At 36.4% G+C, this 23,259-nt stretch overlaps 1 protein-coding gene across 1 annotated transcript in view; it reads right to left on the bottom strand.

The window, feature by feature from the left end:
- DIAPH2 (diaphanous related formin 2) overlaps positions 1 to 23,259 on the bottom strand; it is a 913,509-nt gene that overhangs the window by 499,339 nt on the left and 390,911 nt on the right. Inside the window, exons 19-20 of the mRNA XM_047765864.1 lie at positions 19,279 to 19,380; positions 17,084 to 17,178 (exon numbers count right to left, since the gene is read on the bottom strand). Of these exons, the coding sequence (XP_047621820.1) occupies positions 17,084 to 17,178; positions 19,279 to 19,380 (197 nt within the window). The remainder of the gene's footprint in view (positions 1 to 17,083; positions 17,179 to 19,278; positions 19,381 to 23,259) is intronic.

Below are 23,259 nucleotides of genomic sequence, written 5' to 3'. Positions count from 1 at the left end.
GATTCTCAACCAGGGATCATTTTGCCCACTAGTGGACATGGGTCAATGTCTGAATCATTTTTGTTTGTCACAACTTGTGTTGGAGAGGGAGGTGAACCTAGTGGGTAAGAAGTCAATGGTACTGTTAAACATCCTACAATTTACAGGACAGCACACCACAAAAAAGAATTACTGAGTCCAAAATGTCAATAGTGCCAAAGTTGAAGAGCCCTGTCTTAAACATATGCTTTCAGCACTTGTCAAGTACTGTAAAATTTACTTAACGTGTAATATTTAAGACATATAAAAACATGTACACAGAGTTCCTTTGTGGTATAGTGGTTTAAAGATCTGGCATTGTCAATGCAGTGGCTTGGGTTCTATCCCTAGTCCAGAAACCTCTGCATGCCATGGGAGAGGCCCCCCCCAACATATATATATATATATATACACACACACACACACACATATATATATACACACATATATATACATACATATATATACACACACACACACACACACGAGTGTACCCATACATACATAAGATAATGACTCTATGTGCCTACCACTGAGCTTAAGAAATAAAGAGCATTTAATCTCCCTTGTGTATTCCTTCCTGTCTAAAACATTTTTTAAAGAGATTAAAATATTTATCATGCTGTATCTATATTATACTGTTAAAACATGCCACAGCATGTTAACTATACTATATTAGGTTAAATTATGCTATAACTATCATATATATTGAAGATTTGATGACTAGGTATATTTCTTCTTTATATAGGAGATCTAGAATTAGAACAATAAAAGAGTTCCCTGGTGGCCTAATGTGTAAGGATCCAGCATTGTCACTGCAGTGGCAAGGGTTCAATCCCTGGCCCATGAACTTCTGTACACTGCAGGCACAGCCAAAAAAGAGAAAAAACAAAACAAAAAAAGAACACTGAAAAAACAGTACAGTAAGTATTTATTCCAAATATATAGAAAGGAATGTTTTGATTACCCACTGAATACATAAAAGAGAGGAAGTGGTTTTATAGATGTAATCAATTACAAAGGTGTTATACTTCATTAAATATATTACTAGCCAATAATATTTGGATTCAAAGAAAATTGATTTGTTGGGGGGGGGCACCCATTGGCATATGGAGTACCCCAGCCAGGGATCAGATCTGAGCTGCAGCTGTGGCAATGCCAGACCCTTAACCCACTGTGCTGGGCCAGGGATCGAACCTGCATCCTGGTGTTCCAGAGATGCCTGCCATTCCATTGCACCACAGTGGGAACTCGGATTCAAACAAAATTAATACAGCAAAAAGTGACTAGGAAGCTAGCTGTGTTAGTTTCATTGAGGACATTGGAGACAAGACACTCTGCCCTCCATTTCTCTTGGGGTGAGAGACTTCAGCTTTCTATCTAAAAGTGGCCTCATTGCTACACTTTAGAGTTGGGCGATCGGGCTTGAGTCTAACCTTGCTTGTCATTTCCTAGTTCAGGGTTCTGGAAGTCTGAAGAAAATGAGGGCACTTTCCAAGTTCTACAGTTGCAAGGGAATTCCTGGTCTCCCACAATCATCATCTCACTTCAGTAGACCCAATGGGTCTGTGGTACAAAAGAGCCCGAATTTTAATGAAGTTCTTTTATGGCTTAAAGTCTACAAGACAGCATAAAATATGATCTTTGAGGCATATCTTACTAAACTACTAGTAAGACCTATGCATTGTTCAAAGTATAAATAGACTAAACTTTTTTGCATTTAAAAAATGTTTTACAATCCAATTAGTATAAAAAAATAAATGAGTTGTTTAAAGCTATCTTTTCTTTCTTTGTAAAACGGTCCTGTATCATTTATGGACAATAGCACAACCGGGGATAGTAACAAATGAAATACCAGTATTAATTAACAATAGATATAGATAAAATGAAAATAAACAGTCATCACACTTGTTTGGAACAGGTGTGAGTTTACCAACAGACTGAAAGTAACAAACAAGTTCCAAAGAATACTTCAGGGAAGAAAAGAAAAGAAAAACTTTACTCAACAAACCAGTTAGAAGCAAAAGATGAAAAAAGAACAGCAGCTCATGGATACGAGTATTTTTAGATTGCAGTAGCATGCCATAAAATGACTATTTATCCACCATGATGAGAAGTGGGAAAGAAATGTTTTATGATTGTTGCTGTCATTGCTAATATTTCATTTACCCTAAAAAATTATGAAAATGAACGTGGTGAATACAAGTTGTTACTTCAGAGAAAAATGTTTTCAAATTCTACAATACTAATGCCATTATAGCCTTAATTGATATACTTGTAGTCTTCTAAAGTCATCACCCTTGTAAAGTGCACGAATACATGCAGACTCACAAGCCTGCATAAAATACAGATGTTCGATAGCAGCGTAAATAGATCAATGATTACAAAGATGGATTGAGGAGACAAAAACAAGCTCTACTATTACACATGCATGAACTTCCTGACTGTAAGAATAATTATATTCTAGAACTGGTTAATTGAGGGAAGTTGAAGAATGTTTTTTCCCTTAAGAATCGATAGATACCCATCTATCTTTGATGACTTAGGAGGAGCATTGCCTGGAATCAGGGGAATGGATTGGATGACCTTTGCTTTCCCCTAATCATTTGGTCAGGACCCAATAATAGGTTCTATAAATCATAAAAATCTGTTTTGAGATGTAAAACAACATCTAAAAACATAATCATGTGGCTACTTGTAGACCCTACACATCAGGTTCTGGGCTGGATACTTGAATGGGTTTCAGAAAAGTAATTCAGCCAGCATAAGCATTAATTATCTAGGGGGAAAAAAGCCAGCTGGAATATTCCCATGCATGTGAAAGCAGTTCTTTTGTCCCTTTCCTGTTTGCCCATTTCTGTTCCCTTCTAACCTTAAAAGAACCTAATTATAGTAATAGCAAGTGACCCCTGACTTTTATGCTCTCCTGAATGCACACCATGTCTTGCCTAACCTATTGATTCTTTTCTGTGGGGAGACATGTTTCTAAAATATTTTTGTAGCCTCTCTGTTTCTATTTTATATGCTAAAAACTCCATCTTGTCCTGCTTTACCTTTACCTCTATTCCTGCTTGAAAAACAGTCATAATGCTGGCAAATGACTTAAGCTTAAGAACAAAGACCTAAAGGCATAAATTATTCATGTGGTCAGCTGAATGATGACAAAATGCATTGGTCTAGGCATGCTGGACCTGTGCAGATAGGCATGCTATTTGCACAGCATGATATGTCCTCTTAAGTATAAGAGGAAGATGAGCCTCATGGCCCCAAGGGGTTTATGAGGGGTCGTTAGCAGGATATACATTAGCAAGGAGTACCAAGATGCAAATCTAGGCACCCTGGGTTGCTGCAGGTAGGCATGCCAGCCATCTGCAGAAGCACAATGGTGATTCTCTAGATGCTATGCATAGATAGCTGATGCCAAGCTTCCCCAATGCTATTGATTGTTAAATGCCTAAAGGTCAGAATAAAAGCTTAACCAGCTACTGGCTATGTGACTTTTAAAATAATTTTTAAAAAACTATATACTACACCTATAGCTTCCCTCCTCACTTGACTTAATCTTAAAGAGCACAATAAAAGCCCTATGGTTTCTTGAGGCTGCACTCTTGGTCCCTGAGACCTTGAGTCCCCAGTTGCTACCTTTAATTAAGATAAATGTCTCTGTGTCTTGTTTCATGTTAACTTTTTCCTTAAGTTTCACAGCACCCATTCTTCAGCCCTCACCTGCTGAGCTGGTCTCATCACTTTTCCTCAATAAAAAGAAGAATGAAGAAATAAGCTGCTAAAAAATGACTAGCTCTTTACTCCAAACAGCCCCCTTAACATTCCTGCAGGCAGATCACTGGGGGAAGGTAAGATCTGAAGAGTCAGCCAGTCTGCATTCCATAGAGAATGATTCAAAACCCAACCTCCTGCCTCCACTGGGATTCTCCTACCCGCCTAATTTTTCCCTTTAAAACCTGTCATGGCTGAGTAGAATCTTCAGATTGGTTTCTGGACATGAGTCCACCTGCTCCCCAGATTGCTGCCTTTTTTTTTTTTTAAATCAAAACACTTTTCCTTTCTACTGAAACTAGCCCCTTCAATTATTGGCTTATGAGGGGTGAGCAGCAGAATCTGGGTTCAGTAACACATTTATCACAGAAAAACATCTATAGAGGTATTTATGTAATTTCCAGGTAAAAGGGAGGTATATTAAAGACCCTGGAGCTGTACCTCACTAAAGCACTATTATGAAGAAAGATCAGGGACCTTTATATAAAAAATAATTTATTTAAAAGAAACAAAGGAAGAAAGGAAAAGAGGGACAGGAAGAAGGAAAGAAAGGATAGAAGTGAGAGAGAGGAGGAAAAAGGAGGGACAATAGGGAGGACAGGAAGGAAAATCCAGAGGAACAAAGCAGGTGCAGGGGGAGCAAAAAATAGTACACTGGACATTTACATGCCCAACAGAAATGCATCTGTCCCTTAAAAATAAGGGAGACAGAGACCAAAAGACAATAAATAAAACATTCGCTTAAGGAGTAAACGTGTCTGGTATATAGTGTGGATTGTTTTAACAAAGAACTGTAAGAAAATAACTACTTCAAGTAAGTCACTGCAATTCAGGATATCAAAAGAAGTATTTTCCCCCTGATATCATTCTATTACCCATCACTCCTTACAAATCTCTCCTATGCTAGTTTTTGTGACACACCAAAGAACCCCAGCACTTGTTCTGATATGCTGACTGCCTTTGTTCTAATTTCTCTAACACCAGTGAGGTCTCCAAAATGTGGACCTTAACCTTGTATTGGTCACTTTGTTCACTATCAACCTTAAGAATTTCTCTGGTTTTAAACTCCAACAATCACTTCTTTGAAAATGACTACCCAGATCCTTATTTTCAGTCCTAATTTCTATTCTGATTTCCAACATATTCTAATGCAAAGTATCCATAAAACTTTTCTCATTACCCTGGAAGTATTTTCTTTCCCAACTGATCTGCTTCCTTTTATTTATATTTTTTTCATCATTTTAGGGCCACACCCACGGTATATGGAGGTTCCCAGACTAGAGATCAAATAGGAGCTGTAGCCACCGGCCTACACCACAGTCAGAGCAACGCCAGATCCAAGCCATGTTTGAGACCTACACCAGGGCTCATGGCAACCACCAGATCCTGAACCCACTGAGCAAGGCCAGGGATCGAACCTGTGTCCTAATGGATACTAATCAGATTCGCTTCTGCTGAGCCATGACAGGAACTCATGATTTGCTTCTTTGTATTAGTAGTAGTAAAATCCTTCTCTATATTCCCAAGATTTTTCAAAGATTCTTTATAACTTGTTCGTCCACTTTTCCATTTAATGTCTTTCAGAGATTTATTATAATTTATACTTGAAATTACTATTATCTCCCTGTATCTAATCTCTTTTGACCAAACTATATGGCATACTGCAGCTACAAAAATCTTCCTAAAACATACATGTAGCCATGTCCAAATTCAATAGCTTGGCTTTCAAGTTTTCTATCAGGGATCAAAAAAACTGACACATATAAGAACTAGGAATAAATCAAGAGTGGATAACATGTAATGGGGAATGGTAGGGCCTATGGAAAATGGGACAGCATGTGACATTTAAATTATTCTACCATTTAAGCATTGCACGGGTCAAAGAAAACATATTGTGGGTCACTAACTTATGATCTCTATGCCTCTACAGTATGACCCCAACCAATCTTGTACATACTCTTTCTCACTGCCACCCTACATGACTCTGAAGTATACCAGAGTATAGATATTCTCCTTTGTATGCCTCAAGCCTTTGCCCTCTATTTCCTTTTCTTAGCACTAAATGAACTCTAATAATGCTGTAAGGTCCAGTTGAGAGTACACTTTTCCTAGAAAGACCCCATAACCACAGGCCAGCCTAACCAACAGCTCCCCTTCTGTGGGGCCTCTGTACTAGTTTCTTTCTTATTAGATTTTATTTTTTAGAGCAGTTTTAGGTTTATAGAAAAACTGAGAAGGAAATAAAGGGAATTTTCATATATTTCCTGCCCTCATGCATGTATAGCCTCCCCCAATATTAACGTCCCTATTAGAATGGTGTATATGTAACAATTGATGAACCTACATTGACATGTCAATATTGACTAAAGTCCATAGTTTACAGTAGGGTTCACCCTTTGTGTTGTACGTTCTGTGGATTTTAAGAAATGTATGGCATGTATCAACCATTATATGACTAAACAGAACACTTCCACTGCCTTAAAAATCCTCTGTGCTCTGCCTATTCATCCCTCTCTCCCCACTAATGCCTTGTAAGCACTGATCATTTTACTATTTTAAGGGAAAAGCCTTGTAAATCATTTAACTGGGAAACCTTTTTCCTTTTCAAATTTTTTTCCAGTTTTGTTAAGATATATAACATTGTCTAAGCTTAAGATTTGAAGTATGATGGTAAATACGAAATAGAAAAGTATATATTAAAATGATTAACACAATAAGGTTTGTTTAAACACCCTAAAAGATATAGTCATACTTTTTCTTTATTCCTATGAGGACTTTTAAGATCTACTCTGTTAGCAACTTTCAGATATACAATACAGTATTGTTAACTATAGTCCCTATGCTGTACATTACATCTCCAGAACTTATTTTATAGCTAGGCTTTTGTAGAGCTGGACCATTTCACCCATTCCCCACTTCCCCTCACCCTTGACAATCAACAATCTATTCTCTGTTCCTATGAATTCTATTTGTCTCGATTCCACATATCAGTGACAGCCCATAGTATTTATCTTTTCCTGACATGTTTCACTTGGCATAAGGCCCTCAAGTTCCATCCATGTGGTCACATATTTCCTCCTTTTAAAAATCTGAATAATATTCCTGTGAGTATTGTGTGTGTGTGTGTGTGTGTGTGTATACATACAAACATCAAAAATTATTTATCCATGCATCAATCAATGGACACCTAGGTAGTTTGCACGTCTTGACTATCATAAAAACAATGCAGCAATGAACATGGGCATACGGATATCTCTTTGATACAGTGATTTAATATCCTTTACACTGAAAACTAAGAAATTGATTATATTAACTGTAAAAGACACAAATAATTGAAAAGATATTCCATGTTAATGGATTAGAATAGTTAATTTTGTTAAAATGTCCATGCTGCCCAAAGCGATCCACAGAGTCAATGGAATCCGTATCAAGATTCCAGTGGCATTTTTTTAACAGAAATATAAAAAACAATCCTAAAATTCATATGGAACCACAAAAGTCCATGAACATACAAAACAATCCCAAAAAAGAAGAACAAAGATGGAGTATTCACACTTCCTAATATCAAACTTTATTTCAAAACTATAGTAATCAAAACAATATGATACATAGATCAATGGAACAGATTCAAGAACCCAGAATTAAAATGCATGCATACATACTCAACCAGTATTTGGCAAGGGAGCCAAGAAGGGGAAAAGGATAGTCTTTTCAATATATGATTGAAAATTGGATTTTCATATGCAAAAGAATGAAACTAGACCCTTATCTCACACCTCTCACAAAAATTAACTAGAAATGGATTAAAAATTTAAGTATAAGGTCTATACCATAAAATTCCTAATAAAAAGAACAGGGAAAAATCTCCTAGATATTTTTGCATGTGACACTAAATTAACAAGCAATAAAAGCAAAATTAAATGTGGGACTACATCAAAGTAAAATCCTTTCACACAACATAGGAAATAATAGAGTGGAAAGACAATCTATGGTCTGTGAGAAAATATTTGCAAACTGCATATCTAATAAGGGGTTATTATCCAAAATATACAAGGAACTCATAAAATTCAACAGAAAAAAACAAATAATCTGATAAAAAGTGAGGAAAGGATTCAAATAAATTTTTTTGAAAGAAAATATTTCAATGCCCAACTAGTACATGAAAAGATGTTCAATATCACCAAGCATCAGGGAAAAGCAAATTAAAACTACTATGAGATATCATCTCACACATATCAGAATGGCTGTTATCAAAAAGAAAGATAATGCTGGCCTCTTGTTTATTTCTGCTCTGATCTTTATTTCTTCCCTTCTACTAACTTTGGGATTAGTTTTTGCTTATTTTTCTATATTCCTTGAAGTGTAAAGTTAGGTTTTCTGAGACCTTTTTTTCTTGATGTCTTTGCTATAAATGTGCCTATTAGAAATGTCCTTTTATCTTCCATTCAATTAGCTCTGTTATATTGTATTTCATTTTGATTTGTCTCAGGATATTATTTTATTTATTTCTTTTCATTCTTTGATCCTTAGTTGATCCACAGTGTATTGTTTAATTTCCATGTATTTGTGTATTTTCCAACTTTATTCCTATTATAGATTTCCAGTTTTAAACCACTGTGGGAAGAAAAGATATTTGATCTAAATTCAATAATCTTAATTTTGCTAAGCCTTTTGTTACCTATCCTATGATCTATCCTGGAGAATGTTCCATGTGTACTTGAGAAGAATATGTAGTCTTCTGCTGTTTAATGAAATGTTCTGTATGTATCTGTTAGGTCCATTAAGTTATAATACTGTTCAAAGCCACTGTTTCCTTATCGGTTCTCTGTATGCTCTACCATTATTAAAAGCAGGGTATTAAAGTACTCGATTATTACTTTATTGTTCTTTACTACTCCTTTTAGCCTTCATTTTAGCACTATTAGTATTTACTTTATATATCTAATTGTTCCAATGGTAGGTACATAAACATTTGTAATTTTTTTTATGGCCACACCTGCAATAAATAAAAGTTCCCAGGCTAGGAGTCAAATCAGAGCTGCAGCTACAAGCCTATGCCACAGCCACAGCAAGGTGGGATCTGAGCCACACCTGTGACCTATGCCACATCTCACTGCAATGCCAGACCTTAACCCACTGAGTAAGGCCAGGGATCAAAACCATATCCTTATGGATACTAATTGCGTTCTTAACCCACTGAGCCACAATAGAAAGTCCCCATGTACAGTTTTTATATCTTCTTGATGAATTGATCACCCTATGGTTATATAATGACCTTCTTTGTCTGTCTGTCTTGACCTTTTTTTTTTTTAACTTAAAACCTATTTTGTCTGTGATAAGTGTAGTGACCCTTGCTTTCTTTTGGTTACCATTTGCTTGAAGTATGTTTTTCTATGCCTTCATTCTCAATCTATGTGTGTACTTAAAGTGAGACTCTTATAAACAGCGTATGTTTTCAATCTTATTTTTTACACATATAGCCATTCTGTCATTGACAAGAAAATTTAATACATTTGCCTTTAAAGAAACTGTTGGTAGGCTGGAACTTGCTTTTTGTTTTTTATTAATTATTTTCTGAATGTTTCATTCCTTGCTTCTTCCATTGTTTTCACCCTTTGTCATTTGAGTACTTTTTGCAGCAGTATGTTTTGACTCCTGTATTATAATCTTTTTTGAATCTGCTATAGGTTTTTCCTTTGTGATTACTATGAGGTTTACATAAAATATATAACACCCTAGTTTGAGGTGATAACAACTTAACTTCCACAGCATATTAACCTTATAATTTTACTCCCCCCCCCATAACTTATGCTATTTTAGGCTATTGATATTACAATTTCCATTTTTACCCTGTGTATTTTATAACAGATTATTTAAGTTATGATTATTTTTAATATATTGGTGCTTTAACTTTTAAACAACAGTTATAAATGAATTATGCAACACCATTATATTAGAGACTGACTATATGTTAACAATTATCAGTGAGTTTTACACATTTATATGTTTTTATGATTTGAATTAGCATCTTTTCATTTCAGCTTACAAAACACCTGTTAGCTGTGGCTCAGATTCAATCCTCAGCCTGAAAACTTCCCTATGCTCTGGGTGTGGTCATTAAAAAAAAAAAAAAAAAACCTTTTAAGAACAAACAATAAAACCCCCCTACCCTTTAGTATTTCCTATACAAGAGGTCTAGTGATGATGATCTTCTTCAGCTTTTGTTTGTTTGAGAAAATACATTTTCTTCATTTCCTTTCTTTTTTTCTTTTCTTTTTCTTTTTATGGCCATACCTGTGGCATATGGAAGTTCTGGGCTAGGGGTCAGATGGGAGCTACAGCTGCCAGCCTGTGCCACAGCTACAGCAACGAAGGATCCGAGCCAGGTCTGTGACCTACACCAGAGCTCACAGCAATGCCAGATCCCCAACTCACTGAGCAAGGCCAGGGACTGAAACTGCATCCTCATGAATACTAGTCAGATTCATTTCCACTATGCCACAACAGGAACTCCTCTCTCCTTCATTTCTAAAGGACAGCTTTTCCACATATAGTAGTCTTGGTTGACAGTTTTTATTCCAATATTTTGACTATATTATTTCATATTTTCCTGGCCTATAATGCTTCTCTTGAGAAATTTGCTGATAGTCCTGTAGGCTTTCGTTACTTTTTTTCATTGTTTTTCCTTTTTACCCCTATGACTGAATAATTTCAAGTGGATCACCTTCCAGGTCACTCAGGTTTTCTTCTGCTTGATCAAGTGTGATCTTGAATCATTCCATTGAATTTTTCAGTTCATTCGCACTATTCTTCAGCCCTAGGACTTCGGTTTGGTTTATTTTGATGGTCACTTTTCCTTTGTGGAACTTTTAGTTTTGTCTATACACAGTTTTCCCAATTTTGTTTGGTTGTCTGCCTGTATTCCCATAGTTCAGTGAACTTCTTTTAGTAGTTCTTAGTTACTTTTCAGAAAGTTCATAGATCTTCATTTCTTTAGAGTTAGTTATTGGAGTTCTATTAGTTTCCCATAGTGGTATTATTTTTATCTGATTCTTTGTGATTCTTGATTCACTGTATTAGTATTTGTGCATTTGAACAAATAGCCATCACAGGGTAAGTCCTTCACTCGTCAGCTCAACCTGAGGTATTGGACAAGTCAACTGGGGTCCCTAGTTGGGTCAGACTACTGGGGTGCCAAGTAGGGCCACTGGCTGGACTCCCTGATTGGGTGGGGTTGCTAACTGTGTGTTCTTCAAGTGGGGCCATTAGCTGGGTTCTGTAATAACCTCTGGTCAGTGGAGATACAGGTTGTGTTTCCTGTCAAGGTAAGGTCACTGGTTGGTTTTAACAGTTGTGCAGGGCCATGTGATGGGCTTTGCAGTTGCTACTGGTCAGCTGAGGTTTCAGGCTGTGCTCCTTGAGTGGATGGCACTGCTGGCTGGACTATGTTCAGCTGGAGCTGTAGATTGTGCTGTGCCACCATGTGGGGCTTCAGGCTGTGCCCCAATCCTGGGCAGGGCCACAGGCTAAGCCTCAGGATTCAATAGGGCTCTCTGGTGGGATGTGGCCTCCGAATGTATCCTACAGTCTGGTGTATTGTGCTCTGTGGTCAGGGAATGGTCACTGTCTATGATCCCTTATTAGGCAAAGCAACAGGTTATGTTCCACAATTGAGCAGGGTAATTTGCTGGGTTCCCTGCCTGTATGAGGCTGTGGGCCCGGGCAAGTTTGGGTGTTTAGCAATTGGGCAGGGTCATAGACTGTACTCTGCTACTGAGGGGGACTATAGGCTGGACTCCATAGCTTGGTGTTATTAAAGGTTTAGCTCTGAGACTACCCAGGGTCACTGTTCAGGCTCTCTAGTTATGTGAAGACAGAAAATATGCTTAACAGCTGGGCAAGACTGCCTGCTTGGCTCCCTGACCAGGCAGGGCTGTAGGATGGGGTTCACAGTTGCATGGGTTCTTTAGGCTAGGCTAGTTGTTCTGGTAAGACTAGAACCTATTCTCAGCAGTTATACAGGGCTGCAGATTTACTTTCCTGTCCAGGCAGGACAGCAGAACAGGCACCATGTCTGGTAGGGCCCATTAACTGGGGACTTAAAGCAGGCAGAACTGTCAACAAAACTCCCTAGCCAGATGGGGTCACCAATTTGACTCTGAAAATGGACCAAGCCACTGGCAAGGATCTCTGCTTAGATACTACTACAAGCAAAAATGCAGTCTACTAAGAACTGAGTGCTGATTGCTGTAAGCCCCATCCCACCTCTACTTCTATCTGATCTCCAATGTTTGAGCCCTAGATTCCCCCATTTACTTCTATGAAGTGAGGCCCAAATGGGCCTTCTGAGAAATGTTTCACAATGCTGGCAGGCCTGAAAGTTCATCCAGATTTCTCTTTTCCCCACTGGAGAAACTATTGGCTCGGGGGGGCGTGGGGGCGGGGGACGCTCAGTGTGGCAATGGGCCAGTCTGGAGAGGGGAAATGTGGTCAGAATACAGCTGATCATCTCACCCTTCTAATGTGATAATTAGACTCTCTGGTCTAGGAGGGTGCTTTAGCCTCAACCCTGGGTCTGGAATTTTCACAATGGTACCTTTTCTATAGATAGTGCGAGGGTGACTAAAGGTGGGAACAACTTATGTTTGCCATCTTGATTGAGAAACTTTTCTGTACTAATTTCTATCCTCCTTGTTTTTTCCATGAACTCTTTAACATCGGTTTATGGATCACTTCTCGAGATAAAATACATAAGAATACAAAATAAACCAATTATACTGAAGTAGTTATCAACATATTTACGAAAATAAATTATGATATAATAATAGATCTGCTCTTGATTAAAGCATTAAAAAATAAGATCTAGTGGCAGCTTTAACAACCAGTATAATTTTGAAGTAGGAATGACTATAAATATTATTTCAAGATATCTGCCAATAATTTAATGTGATATGAAAATATTTATTATTTCCATTAGTGACAAAGTTTGAAGTACTATTAATTCTACTTTGATCTGCTGCTAACATTGTTAATCAAATGAAATCCAAAATATTAGTGAGAAATTAAAGAAAATAATGATGTAGTTTTTTCACAACTAAGTTAAGACGACCCTGAATTCTCTCCATGGCACCTCAGATAAGTCTTTGAACCCCTGGTTATCAACCCCTGCTTTATATATATATAAATCTTTGTAAATTATTAATATCTTTGTAAATTTTTCTGTAACAATTTTATACTGCCTTCTATGTTAACCATATTTTTCTGCATAAGCTTTGTGAGTTTGACCATAAATGCCCTACCAATATTAAAGAATTATTTGCATGCACTAATGTTCTAAATTAGAATACATTTTTATTTTCCCTTTAACACTTGAGTCATTGTTTTAAAACTTATAATTCCATTTCTTTGTCAATGTTCTATATGTAAGTGGGCCTACAGATATTTCATTTTTGTCACTGATACCCTAAAAATACTCACTGGTCTTAGATTTTTCTCTCAATAGATCAAATTCAATTATGCCAAAGCAGATTTTCAAAGCTGAAATAATGACTGCAAGTATCACCTAAATTTAGTGCACATTATTTGGAACTAACTCATAATTGCATATATTAAAAGCTCCTCAACAATCTCAGGATATCATGTACTTTTTAAGTGTTTCTATGTGTTAAGTATTTTAGGTCTTTTCAACTTCTTCTATATAGTGAACTTGGTTTCTAGCTTAAATGTATATATTTTGAAATAAAGGAAACATTAATAGTTTTTATTAATAATCTTATATTTGGGGATTGATCTTGCTGATTAAATAAAAGGGTTTTTATTTTCTTTTTTTGATGGTGTTATTTTGGTTTTGTTTGTTTGTTTTTGTGTTTTTCTTTAAGTAAGACATTTATCCTGCCAAATAACTAAAATCTATTAATTGTCTGGCAGGAAAGAGCCTACTGACCCATACAAGCAGAAGTAATACTGATGTTAATTCAAGTCTCTGGGAAACAATGTGTCCTTAATTGTTTTTTGTTGTTATGAGGAGACAACCATGCACCTGAGCAACAAACTATGATTATGCATGGAAGGAGTTAGCACTGCAATCAAATAGAACTTACAACAAAGTTAATCTGATATACATATTTAATGCTATGCATTATCGATGTGTTACATGGTAATTAGACATAAATGGTAAACATCTCCCTTGAATGGCAAATTGATGTTACTTTTGCATCATTGAAGCAAACTCTTTCTAGGATGAGAGGGAGAAAGGCACTGGTGAGTCTAGTCTTTTCTTTTGCCTGAGGGAAACAATCTCCTCTGGGTACTTGAAAATCAAATAATTGTTTCTACCCCGGACCTTCCTCCTTACCAGATGGTATTCAAGACATTTGATTTGTCTGGATAAACATCATACTAACTTTAATAACTCAGATGAGTTATTCACCATTTGTGCCTCATGCCCAAGCAGCACAATTCCAATCATGCATACTATTAAATTACATGTTAAATTGTTTTCTCCTACAAGCAGAACTGAGAAAATGAGTTTTGGTTGAGCAGGGTAAAGAAGGAGAGGAAATTTTAGAGTATCTGGCATTGAGGAAAAAAGCAGGCCAGCCTGGAAAAAAGTCCTCAAGTGGCATGCCTTCCACAAACAGAAAGCACAAAATTGGTGAGGCAAAGGATGCGAGGGGTAAAACACAGAGATGTGAAAAAGAGAAAAGATAAAAGCCTTGGAAAAGGGAATGGGGTCTAGAAAAGAGGAGGAGATAAGACAGACCCAGGTTAACCCAATCCCAGTAAACAGTATCCATCCCATATACGGTGCACAGAAGGTGCCTGGCTGGATCTGTGCTTTGTGATTCTCCTTTGCTCACTTTCCCAGAGTACAACCCAAGATTTACAATAATAATATGATTTCACAACCAGTTTTTTTGACTGCAGCGTGGATAAGATTAAACCAAGATGAATTTAAGAATTTAGACATAATTTACTGCCATCTCCAAATTGTAAGCAATTCATTCCTCCCAAGTGGACCAGGCAATTTAAAGTGAGAAACAAATATGTATCATTTATGCAACAAAATAAAGTGAAACAAACAAAAAACCCCAGGTAATACATTTCTATATATACATTTTTAAAGCTTGTGGCATATTGGAGGGGCATTCATAAGTGAGAATTCTTCTGTTTTTCACATTCCCTAAAGAGTTGAAAATGTGACGTTAAAAATAATATTTTTTAATGTTACTGGGTAAATACCATAGTAGCATTCTGCACATTTACATCCTTTTTCATTTACCAAGACATGTGAAGGAAAAGCTATGGTTTTAATGGGTAAAATAAATATATCTGTAGTTTAATTCTTCAAAATACAGTTCTTTTACTGCAATTTAATTACACAGAAAAGGCTAGAAAGCTTCAACTACTGAATAGGAGTCGGGAGTTTATTTGCCTTATTGTACTTTAAAATTAAACTGTCCAGTTGGGGGGGGGGGAAAGAGGGAGAACAAAGTCACATTTAGGCTTCCTGTCTTGCTTATTCTGACTTTTATGCAAAGAATCATGGGACTAAGATGGGGAGGACAAGTGTGATTGGCTCTCCATTTCAACTCAGAGAACTCTGGACTTGCTAGTTGGACAAAGGAAAAACATTTTTGAAAAAACAGTTCCACAAAGGGATTTCTTCTCATGGTGTAACTTTTGTTGCAGTTAATATAAATGTGTCATAATGATAAAGAGCCTACATAAACTCATTAAACCTTTGTCCTCTAGAAAAGAAATACATCTATATTTAACATATATATATGAGATAAACTAATGCAAGCCTACACTACACAATGGAGGAACTTCCATATAGACATGGCCTGCTCAAATGACAGACACTGGTTCTCTGAGATTGAGAAATAGTCTAAGGGTGATATGATAAACTTATTACAGTATTAACTACTTGATCTTCTTAAAATCAAAGAAAACTGCATGGATCAAAAACAAATAACAACAAAAAACCTTCAATGACTATGCCTATCCATGAAAAATCTTTGCAGTTCTTCCTTCCAAAAATTGACCAGAGAGGGCCAAATATACCAAGAATTGTATGAATTAGTTCTTATATAGCACTTTATTCTACAAAGCAGTTTATTTGGTTTAATCCTCACAGTGACCTAGTAATCTCAGATGAGGAAAAAGGCTTTCTCAAACTGAAAGAATTCACTCATTGGAGGCAGAAAAATCAAATAAAAAGAGCAATGGCTTAAGAGTCGTGATAGGCTTTGTTCTGAATCTCAACTCTACCACTCTACCACTTACCACCTAGGCGACAGTGGGCAATCTCTCTAAGCCTCTAGTTTCCTTATCTGTAAAATGAGGATAATAGTACTTGTTCCATATAATTGTTGTAAGAGTCAATGAGATATAATGTATATATAAAGTGCAGAATTCCTTGGTGGCCTAGCAGTTAAGGATTTGGCATTGTCACCGCTGTGGTGCAGGTTCGATGCCTGGCCCAGGAACTTCTGTATGCCATAGGTGTGGCCAAAAAACAAACAAAAATAATTTAAAATTTTTTTAAAAAATACTCATAGTATTTTTATTTACTTATTTATTTATTGCCATTTCTAGGGCCACTCCCACGGCATATGGAAATTCCCAGGCTAGGCGTGGAATCGGAGCTGTAGCCGCCAGCCTACGCCAAAGTCACAGCAATGCGGGATCCGAGCCGTGTCTGCAACCTACACCACAGCTCACAGCAACGTCAGATCCTTAACCCACTGAGCAAGGCCAGGGATTGAACCAGAAACCTCATGGTTCCTAGTTGGATTCGTTAACCACTGAGCTGTGACAGGAACTCCTATTTTTTTTTTTTCTTTTAATGTATAAAGTGCTTGGCACAATCCCCAGCACACATTAAGTGCCTAACAATGGATAACTTTACCTTGATCTTTACTTTACATTGAACCTGAAGAAGCTATTTACCATCTTGACCTCTACACTTTTACGTCCATACAAGGGTAATAACAATATGTACTTAACAAGTCATTGTTATGATGAAATACTTGTATTTTTATGTACAGGGAATGATGCGTCTATATGTGTATGGACTTAAATTTAAGAGGTCACATATCTAATAAATGGTGGAAACATAGCTAGAACCTCGAGCTGCTATGTTGAATCCTCTTACTATCCACACAGCTAGATATTCCTAATCCTATTATCCAAATATGGAACATTTTCACACAACTCCGTTGACAAGATAGAAATCTAGAAATATCTATGAAAATGAAATTTAAAAAGAAAATATGCAAGTTACCTGAATTAAGGCCTCACTCAACATATCTTCATTAACCTCCAGAATGATGTTTTTTATATCTTCATATGGCATACGATATGATCCTAGGAAGATAGCTAAAATAAAAATTGATTTTATTAAAGTGAGCAGCATCAGAATTTTAATGTCCTGACAAATAATAACAAATACCTGATTCCCACTTCATAAACTGAAAATATGAAATTCCTGTCCCTAAAATTAATTTACAGAATTATGAACAAACAAAAGTAGTTTCCATTTGATGGACTACACTACTTATTTAGGCAAAATGGCCTATTAGCTCAGGTTCTACTGTTTACAGCTCATGCATATTTATATATGAGATAAAACTACTAACAGCACTGATGACCATATGCTTATGCATTTTAGATTAAGCTAATACAAAACAGCCTATGAAAAGTAAGAAGGTTTATTTCAAGTTGGCCTGTTAATTTAATGTAGGATTTACTGTGGAGATTGTCAGAGGCATCCAACAAAGTACTTCTCAAGAATGACAAGAAAAGTAACCCAGTACTTTAAAAAACCTTATCAATCTACTTTGTAGTTCTCCCACATAAGAAAAAATTAAAGTGTCTGAATCATTAATGTTCTCTGAATTCCTAATAACATTCATGCGGTATGCTTTTAGTTGCTTTTAGGTTGAATCACAATTTCCCTTGTCAACTTTTTCTTAATTGGATATATATTATGTTATATTGGAAAAACACAACCAATTACACCTAGATAAGCTTACACTGACTGAGAAAGCATTGATCAACAATACATTCCACTTTAACCTCCACTAAACAAACTTTTTAAAGAAGGCTCACGTGGAGGTCCCATTGTGGCTCAGCAGTAACAAACCAGACTAGTATCTATGAGGACGCAGGTTCAATCCCTGGCCTCACTCAGTGAGTGGGTTAAGGATGTGATGTTGCCCTGAGCTGTGGTGTAGGTCACAGATATGGTTCAGATCCTGCGTTGCTGTGGCTGTGGCCTAGGCTGGCAGCTGCAGCTCTGATTCGACCTGTAGCCTGGGAACCTCCATACACAGCAGGAGTGGCCTCAAACACACACACACAAAAGAACATTCATATGATCTTATCACCAGAAAATGAATATGTTTCTGAAAATTACTTTTTGCATGGAAAGGTTATATGACTTCACTGATACCTAAAGAAAAAGCATCCTCCATGTCCAGGCAAATGATTAATCAGACATAAACACCAAATGAGATATCCATAATCCAAATAAATAATGTTGACAGATATCAAGTAGCAATTAAGATCATACTGTTTTTTTTTTAAGTACTGAACATCCACTTTATAAAGAACATGGACTGTCAGGTAAGCAATGTACACATGCAGAACAGCTATTAAGAGATTGCTTTTCTGACCACAACATTCTTACTAACAAGAGAATGACGAGATGTTTATTTTAATCTGATTCTCGATAGCACATTCCTTCAAAAAATAAACTCCCATGGCACTTCTTTGAGTAATTACAAATGCTTGACATGCTGAAATTTCTCATGCATAGTGTTTTAGTATCCGCAGAATATAAACACAGTGTATTGTGGTGACAAAAAAAAAAATGCTGAATTCAATACAGAGGGGAGACAATGTCAAAGAAAATGAAAGGCCTGCTTAAGTGAAGATGGTTTTGACTGTCCAGTTGCTTCAGCACAAGCAAACGTAAGGGATGACTGGTTTGTTTAAGGCTTTAAATTTAGCTAGCCAGTTTTAAAGTGCAATGGTTAACAATTTAACAGGCTCACATCACCATTACTTCAAAGGATAACGGAGGAGCAGTAAAAGGCTTTGCCCAATGTGACTGGTGAATACTCTAAAACTGTCATTTCCAGGCTCAGGCAGGAGGAAAAAATAACCAAAAAACAACACTTTTTTTCCCTTTCTGCCTTTGCTCTCACGCTGTTTCCTCTAACAATGCTGAATTATCAGTAATTTTCAAAGCTTTACTATTCTTAAGTTTCTCCTGGCCTGGCCAAGGCTCAATTATGGTTGTCTCTGTTCTGGCTGAATGACAAAAAGGCAACTTAAATCATGTTTACACAGAATTTTGTTTCTAGTAGATGCTAAATATACCTGTTCAAAGAAGTTACAACTTTGTTTAAATACATCCAACAATCCCTCATCACCACCATCACCCCAAGGCCCTGTACGGAAAATATCACATACACAGATTCTGGGCTGTTTTGGGATCTAAAATTCTCAACTCTTTCACTCTCTTCTTTGTAGGCAGGCTCTTCTTTTCTTCTAAAGCTTCTGCATTCTTTTGAACTGAAAGAAAAACGTCGATTCATAAATGATAATGGTGCTCATCCAAATACACGGAACAACATTAGCAAGACATATTAACTACCTTAATAAAGCTCATGCCAAAATCAACAAATGGGTTTATTTCAATAGTTCAAGGAAGAAGATAAACATAAAAATATAGACCTGTTTAGAGGTTTCCCTTCAAATTAAATATCAGCACTTAAGCAAAAAAGATAAGCCAAATAGAACCAAAAATCAATTGCTGCTTCTAACCTAATGTGCAGCATGAATTACTCCTTTACCAGGTTCCTGCAGCAACACTGGAATTAAATATATAGTAAAATCTCCCTAATTTGGACTAATTGAGGAAAAAGGCAGACATGCATTTTTTTCTAAAAATATGCTAAAACTGAGGCAGGCCTTTAATTCACTGAAATTGCTTTAAAGCTATCTAAGGTAACTTTAGCTGCTAAACAGGTTGCCATATAAGAACTGTTGAGACTGCTTTGAAGAATAGATGTGAACTATTTGCAAGTTAGACAAGAGTAGCATCTATTTGAATGCCAATAATTAACTAACCTCAAAGACAAGGTCTTCTGAGTAAGTTCCCTTTGTCTCCCCCACCATTTTTTAGTACTATTTGCTTTGCTCAAACAAAAGATTGGTTTATGCTGTACTCAGCAGGTAACCTTCTACTTCCAAAAGGTTAAAATGTCCTGAAACTGTGAGGAGTGGCAGTGCCAAGGAGAGCCTTGAGACCCCAATCACCTCCCCTCAGCCAAATGAATATCCCCCACATCAAAGCAAAAACAACTTGGTGTCTGCTATGGAAATGAAGCTTTATGTCAAATCCTCAACTCCTCCCACATAGAAATTCTACAGCTATCACTATATTCATGTGTTGGCACCTTACCTCTACTAATATAAGAACAGGGTTATAGGTAATAGGGTTATAGTTAATAGAACCATAAGAAAATTCAAGCTGAAATTTTTTTTCCAGTCAAGTAGAATGAACAGTATGCTCTTGCCCCAAAACACTTGCTGCTAAACTTCACTGCTAAATCATATGGCCATAACCATGCTGTTTCTTTATTACTTTAAAAAAATATAACTTAATTTTGAGGAAATCATTATTATTATTATTATTATTATTATTTAGCTGATCTTTGCTAAGGAAATCACAAGCAAATTACTGATTTTCTTTAGAGGAAAAGTAACACAAGACTAGAGTACATTTTTTGCTAAGCTACATGTTCATAGATGTAAGCATGTGGAAAACTTTCTAGAATGCATCAAACTACTGTGGGTCCATTAAGACCCCCGTTGGAATTCCTGCTGTGGCACAGTGGGTTAAGAATCTGATTGCAGCAGCTTGGGTCGCTGTGGAAACAAGGGTTCGATCCCCAGCCTGGTGCAGTGGGTTAAAGGATCTGGCATTGCTGCAGCTATGACGTAGCTTAAGGCTGTGGCTCAGATTCAATCCATGGCCTGGGAACTTCCATATACCACCGATGCAGCCATTAAAAAAAAAAAAACAATTCCTTTTGTCTTATTGGTGTAAAATATTGGAAAATTAAATAAACTTACTACAAAAATAACAGGAAAAAAACTACCTGAATAACTAAATTCCTAACAGTTAATGCTAAGTGTGGAAAGTAACATAATGTCTTTTCTATCAAAGGAAATCTTGGTTACTCCATTTTGCTCCAGTTTTGGCTGAAACGCCCACTGCAAACCCCTTCCTCTTTACCTCTTTTCCCAGCAAAAGTGTGTTTCAATTAGCCAACCTGGAAGAATGCACACCCTGACCTGACCAATGGGAAGGGGACAGGTACATCACCAGTGTTAGGGATAAATAGGGGAGGTTCCGTTGTTTGGTATGTGCTTTTTGGAGCACCCCCGCCCTTCTGCAGAAGTAAAGAGCCTTGTCAAGATTTCTCCTTGTCCAGTGTCCCACTTTCTGACACCGACAACCCGAGCCAGAGTTATCTTAATTTCCAACGTAAGTATGACTAATCTAAAGTGATTCAGAGTCAAAGCAGACTAGATAATTACACTTGATAATCATGATCTTATAGGAGATGACAAGCAGTTTGCCATGCTTACTCAAGACAATAGAGTTACTGCTACTACTCAAAGAAAAATGACTTTTAATATATTTCTTTTAAAGTCATCACAAATATTCCCCAAAGGATCTTTCTAAGAGCACAGTATCTTTCCTACAAAATAATCGGAATTTTAATTTCTCCTAATTTTTGAGCCACGTTCAGCTAAGGGCAACTCTACATAAAGAAATGACAGTGCAAGAGTCATTCCTTCTGTCAATTCAAAAAATTATCTGAATTGTACTGAAATCACTTCTAGAATCATTCAGAAATTGTCCTAGTCAAAGAAAGAGTCAAGAAAACTGTCCTAATCTACCAATATGCCTTAAACCCTGCTATGGGAGACTAGTTAACAAAGTATATATACAATGAAAATGCTGTAGTAGGAAAGATACATTAAGATTACTTTGCAAACTAACAGATTTCTGATGAACCCAGGCATAAATAATTCACATTTTGTACTTCATATTTTTGCATTTTCTCATTGAAGTATATCTCAACCCCTCTTTTCAAATGAACAAAATGCTATTATAAAATTAAGATTAAATGTCTTGAATACATAGAGTTCACAGTTTTGTTTTTTGAATCCTAGTATATTTTCCTTGTATCATACATTTTGGCTTTATCTTGGGTTCAAGAAATAGTAAGAATTCCATGAGTGGGCACTGCTGTCCCAAGAATCAGTAGAGCAAAGCTAGTTTAAAATAACTCCTTAACTAGACAGGCTTTCAGAAATCATCATGATCAGTAGATACTGGTGGTTATTATCACCTTTGGCCCTTCTTTAAAAGCCATAGCAATCATAGCCACAGGCTTAGATAAATAGAGAATGTGAAGACAGGAAATGATACATGATACCTGGATAGTACTAAAGCTTTCCTATGTTAAAAATCTCCTGCTATCATAATGACTATAAAATGGCACTTGTCCTAAAATACTTTCATTCTATACATGCTTCTAATATTCCATAACTTAAAAATGGGCAATTCCATGATTGCATTAAAATGTGAATAGATATTTCTCCAAAAAAGATGTGGCCAACAGGTTTATGAAAAGATACTCAACATTGCTAATCATCAGGAAAATGTAGATCAAAACTACAATGACATATAACCACAAATCTGTAAAAATGGTTATTATTAAAAAAAAAAAGAAATAGGTGTTGGTGACGATGTGGAGAAACTGGAACCTTTGTACACTGTTGGTAGGAATGTAAAATGGTACATGGACTATGGAAAATGGTATAGAGATTCCTCATAATTAAAAAAGAGCTATCATATGACCCAGCAATTCCCTTCTGGGTATATATCCAAAAGAATTGAAAATCAAATCTTGAAGACATAACTGCACTCCCATGTTTACTGTAGCATTATTCACAATAGCCAAGATATGGAAACAATCTAAATGTCCATCAAAGGATGAATGAATATATAAAGTGTAGTATATACATACAGTGGAATATTACTTAGCTTTAAAAAAGAAGGAAATCCTGCCATATGCAACAACGTGGAGGACACTGTGCTAAGTGAAATAAGCAGGTCACAAAATATAGATGACATGACACTATGCATAGAAAACCCTAAGGACTCAACCCAAAAACTACTTGAACTGATCAACCAATTCAGCAAAGTAGCAGAATACAAGATAAATATAATATAATACATCTTTTAAAAATATACTACCTTTTAAAATTGCACCCCCCAAAAATCAAATACCTGGGAATACACCAGACCAAGGAGGTGAAAAACTTATGTGCTGAGAACTATAAAATATTAATCAAGGAAATCAAAGAGGA

This window comes from Phacochoerus africanus, chromosome X (genome assembly GCF_016906955.1).
Source record: "Phacochoerus africanus isolate WHEZ1 chromosome X, ROS_Pafr_v1, whole genome shotgun sequence".
NCBI lineage: Eukaryota > Metazoa > Chordata > Mammalia > Artiodactyla > Suidae > Phacochoerus > Phacochoerus africanus.
The sequence above is the reverse complement of the archived record's forward strand: the minus strand, read 5'-3'. Positions and strand labels throughout refer to the sequence as shown.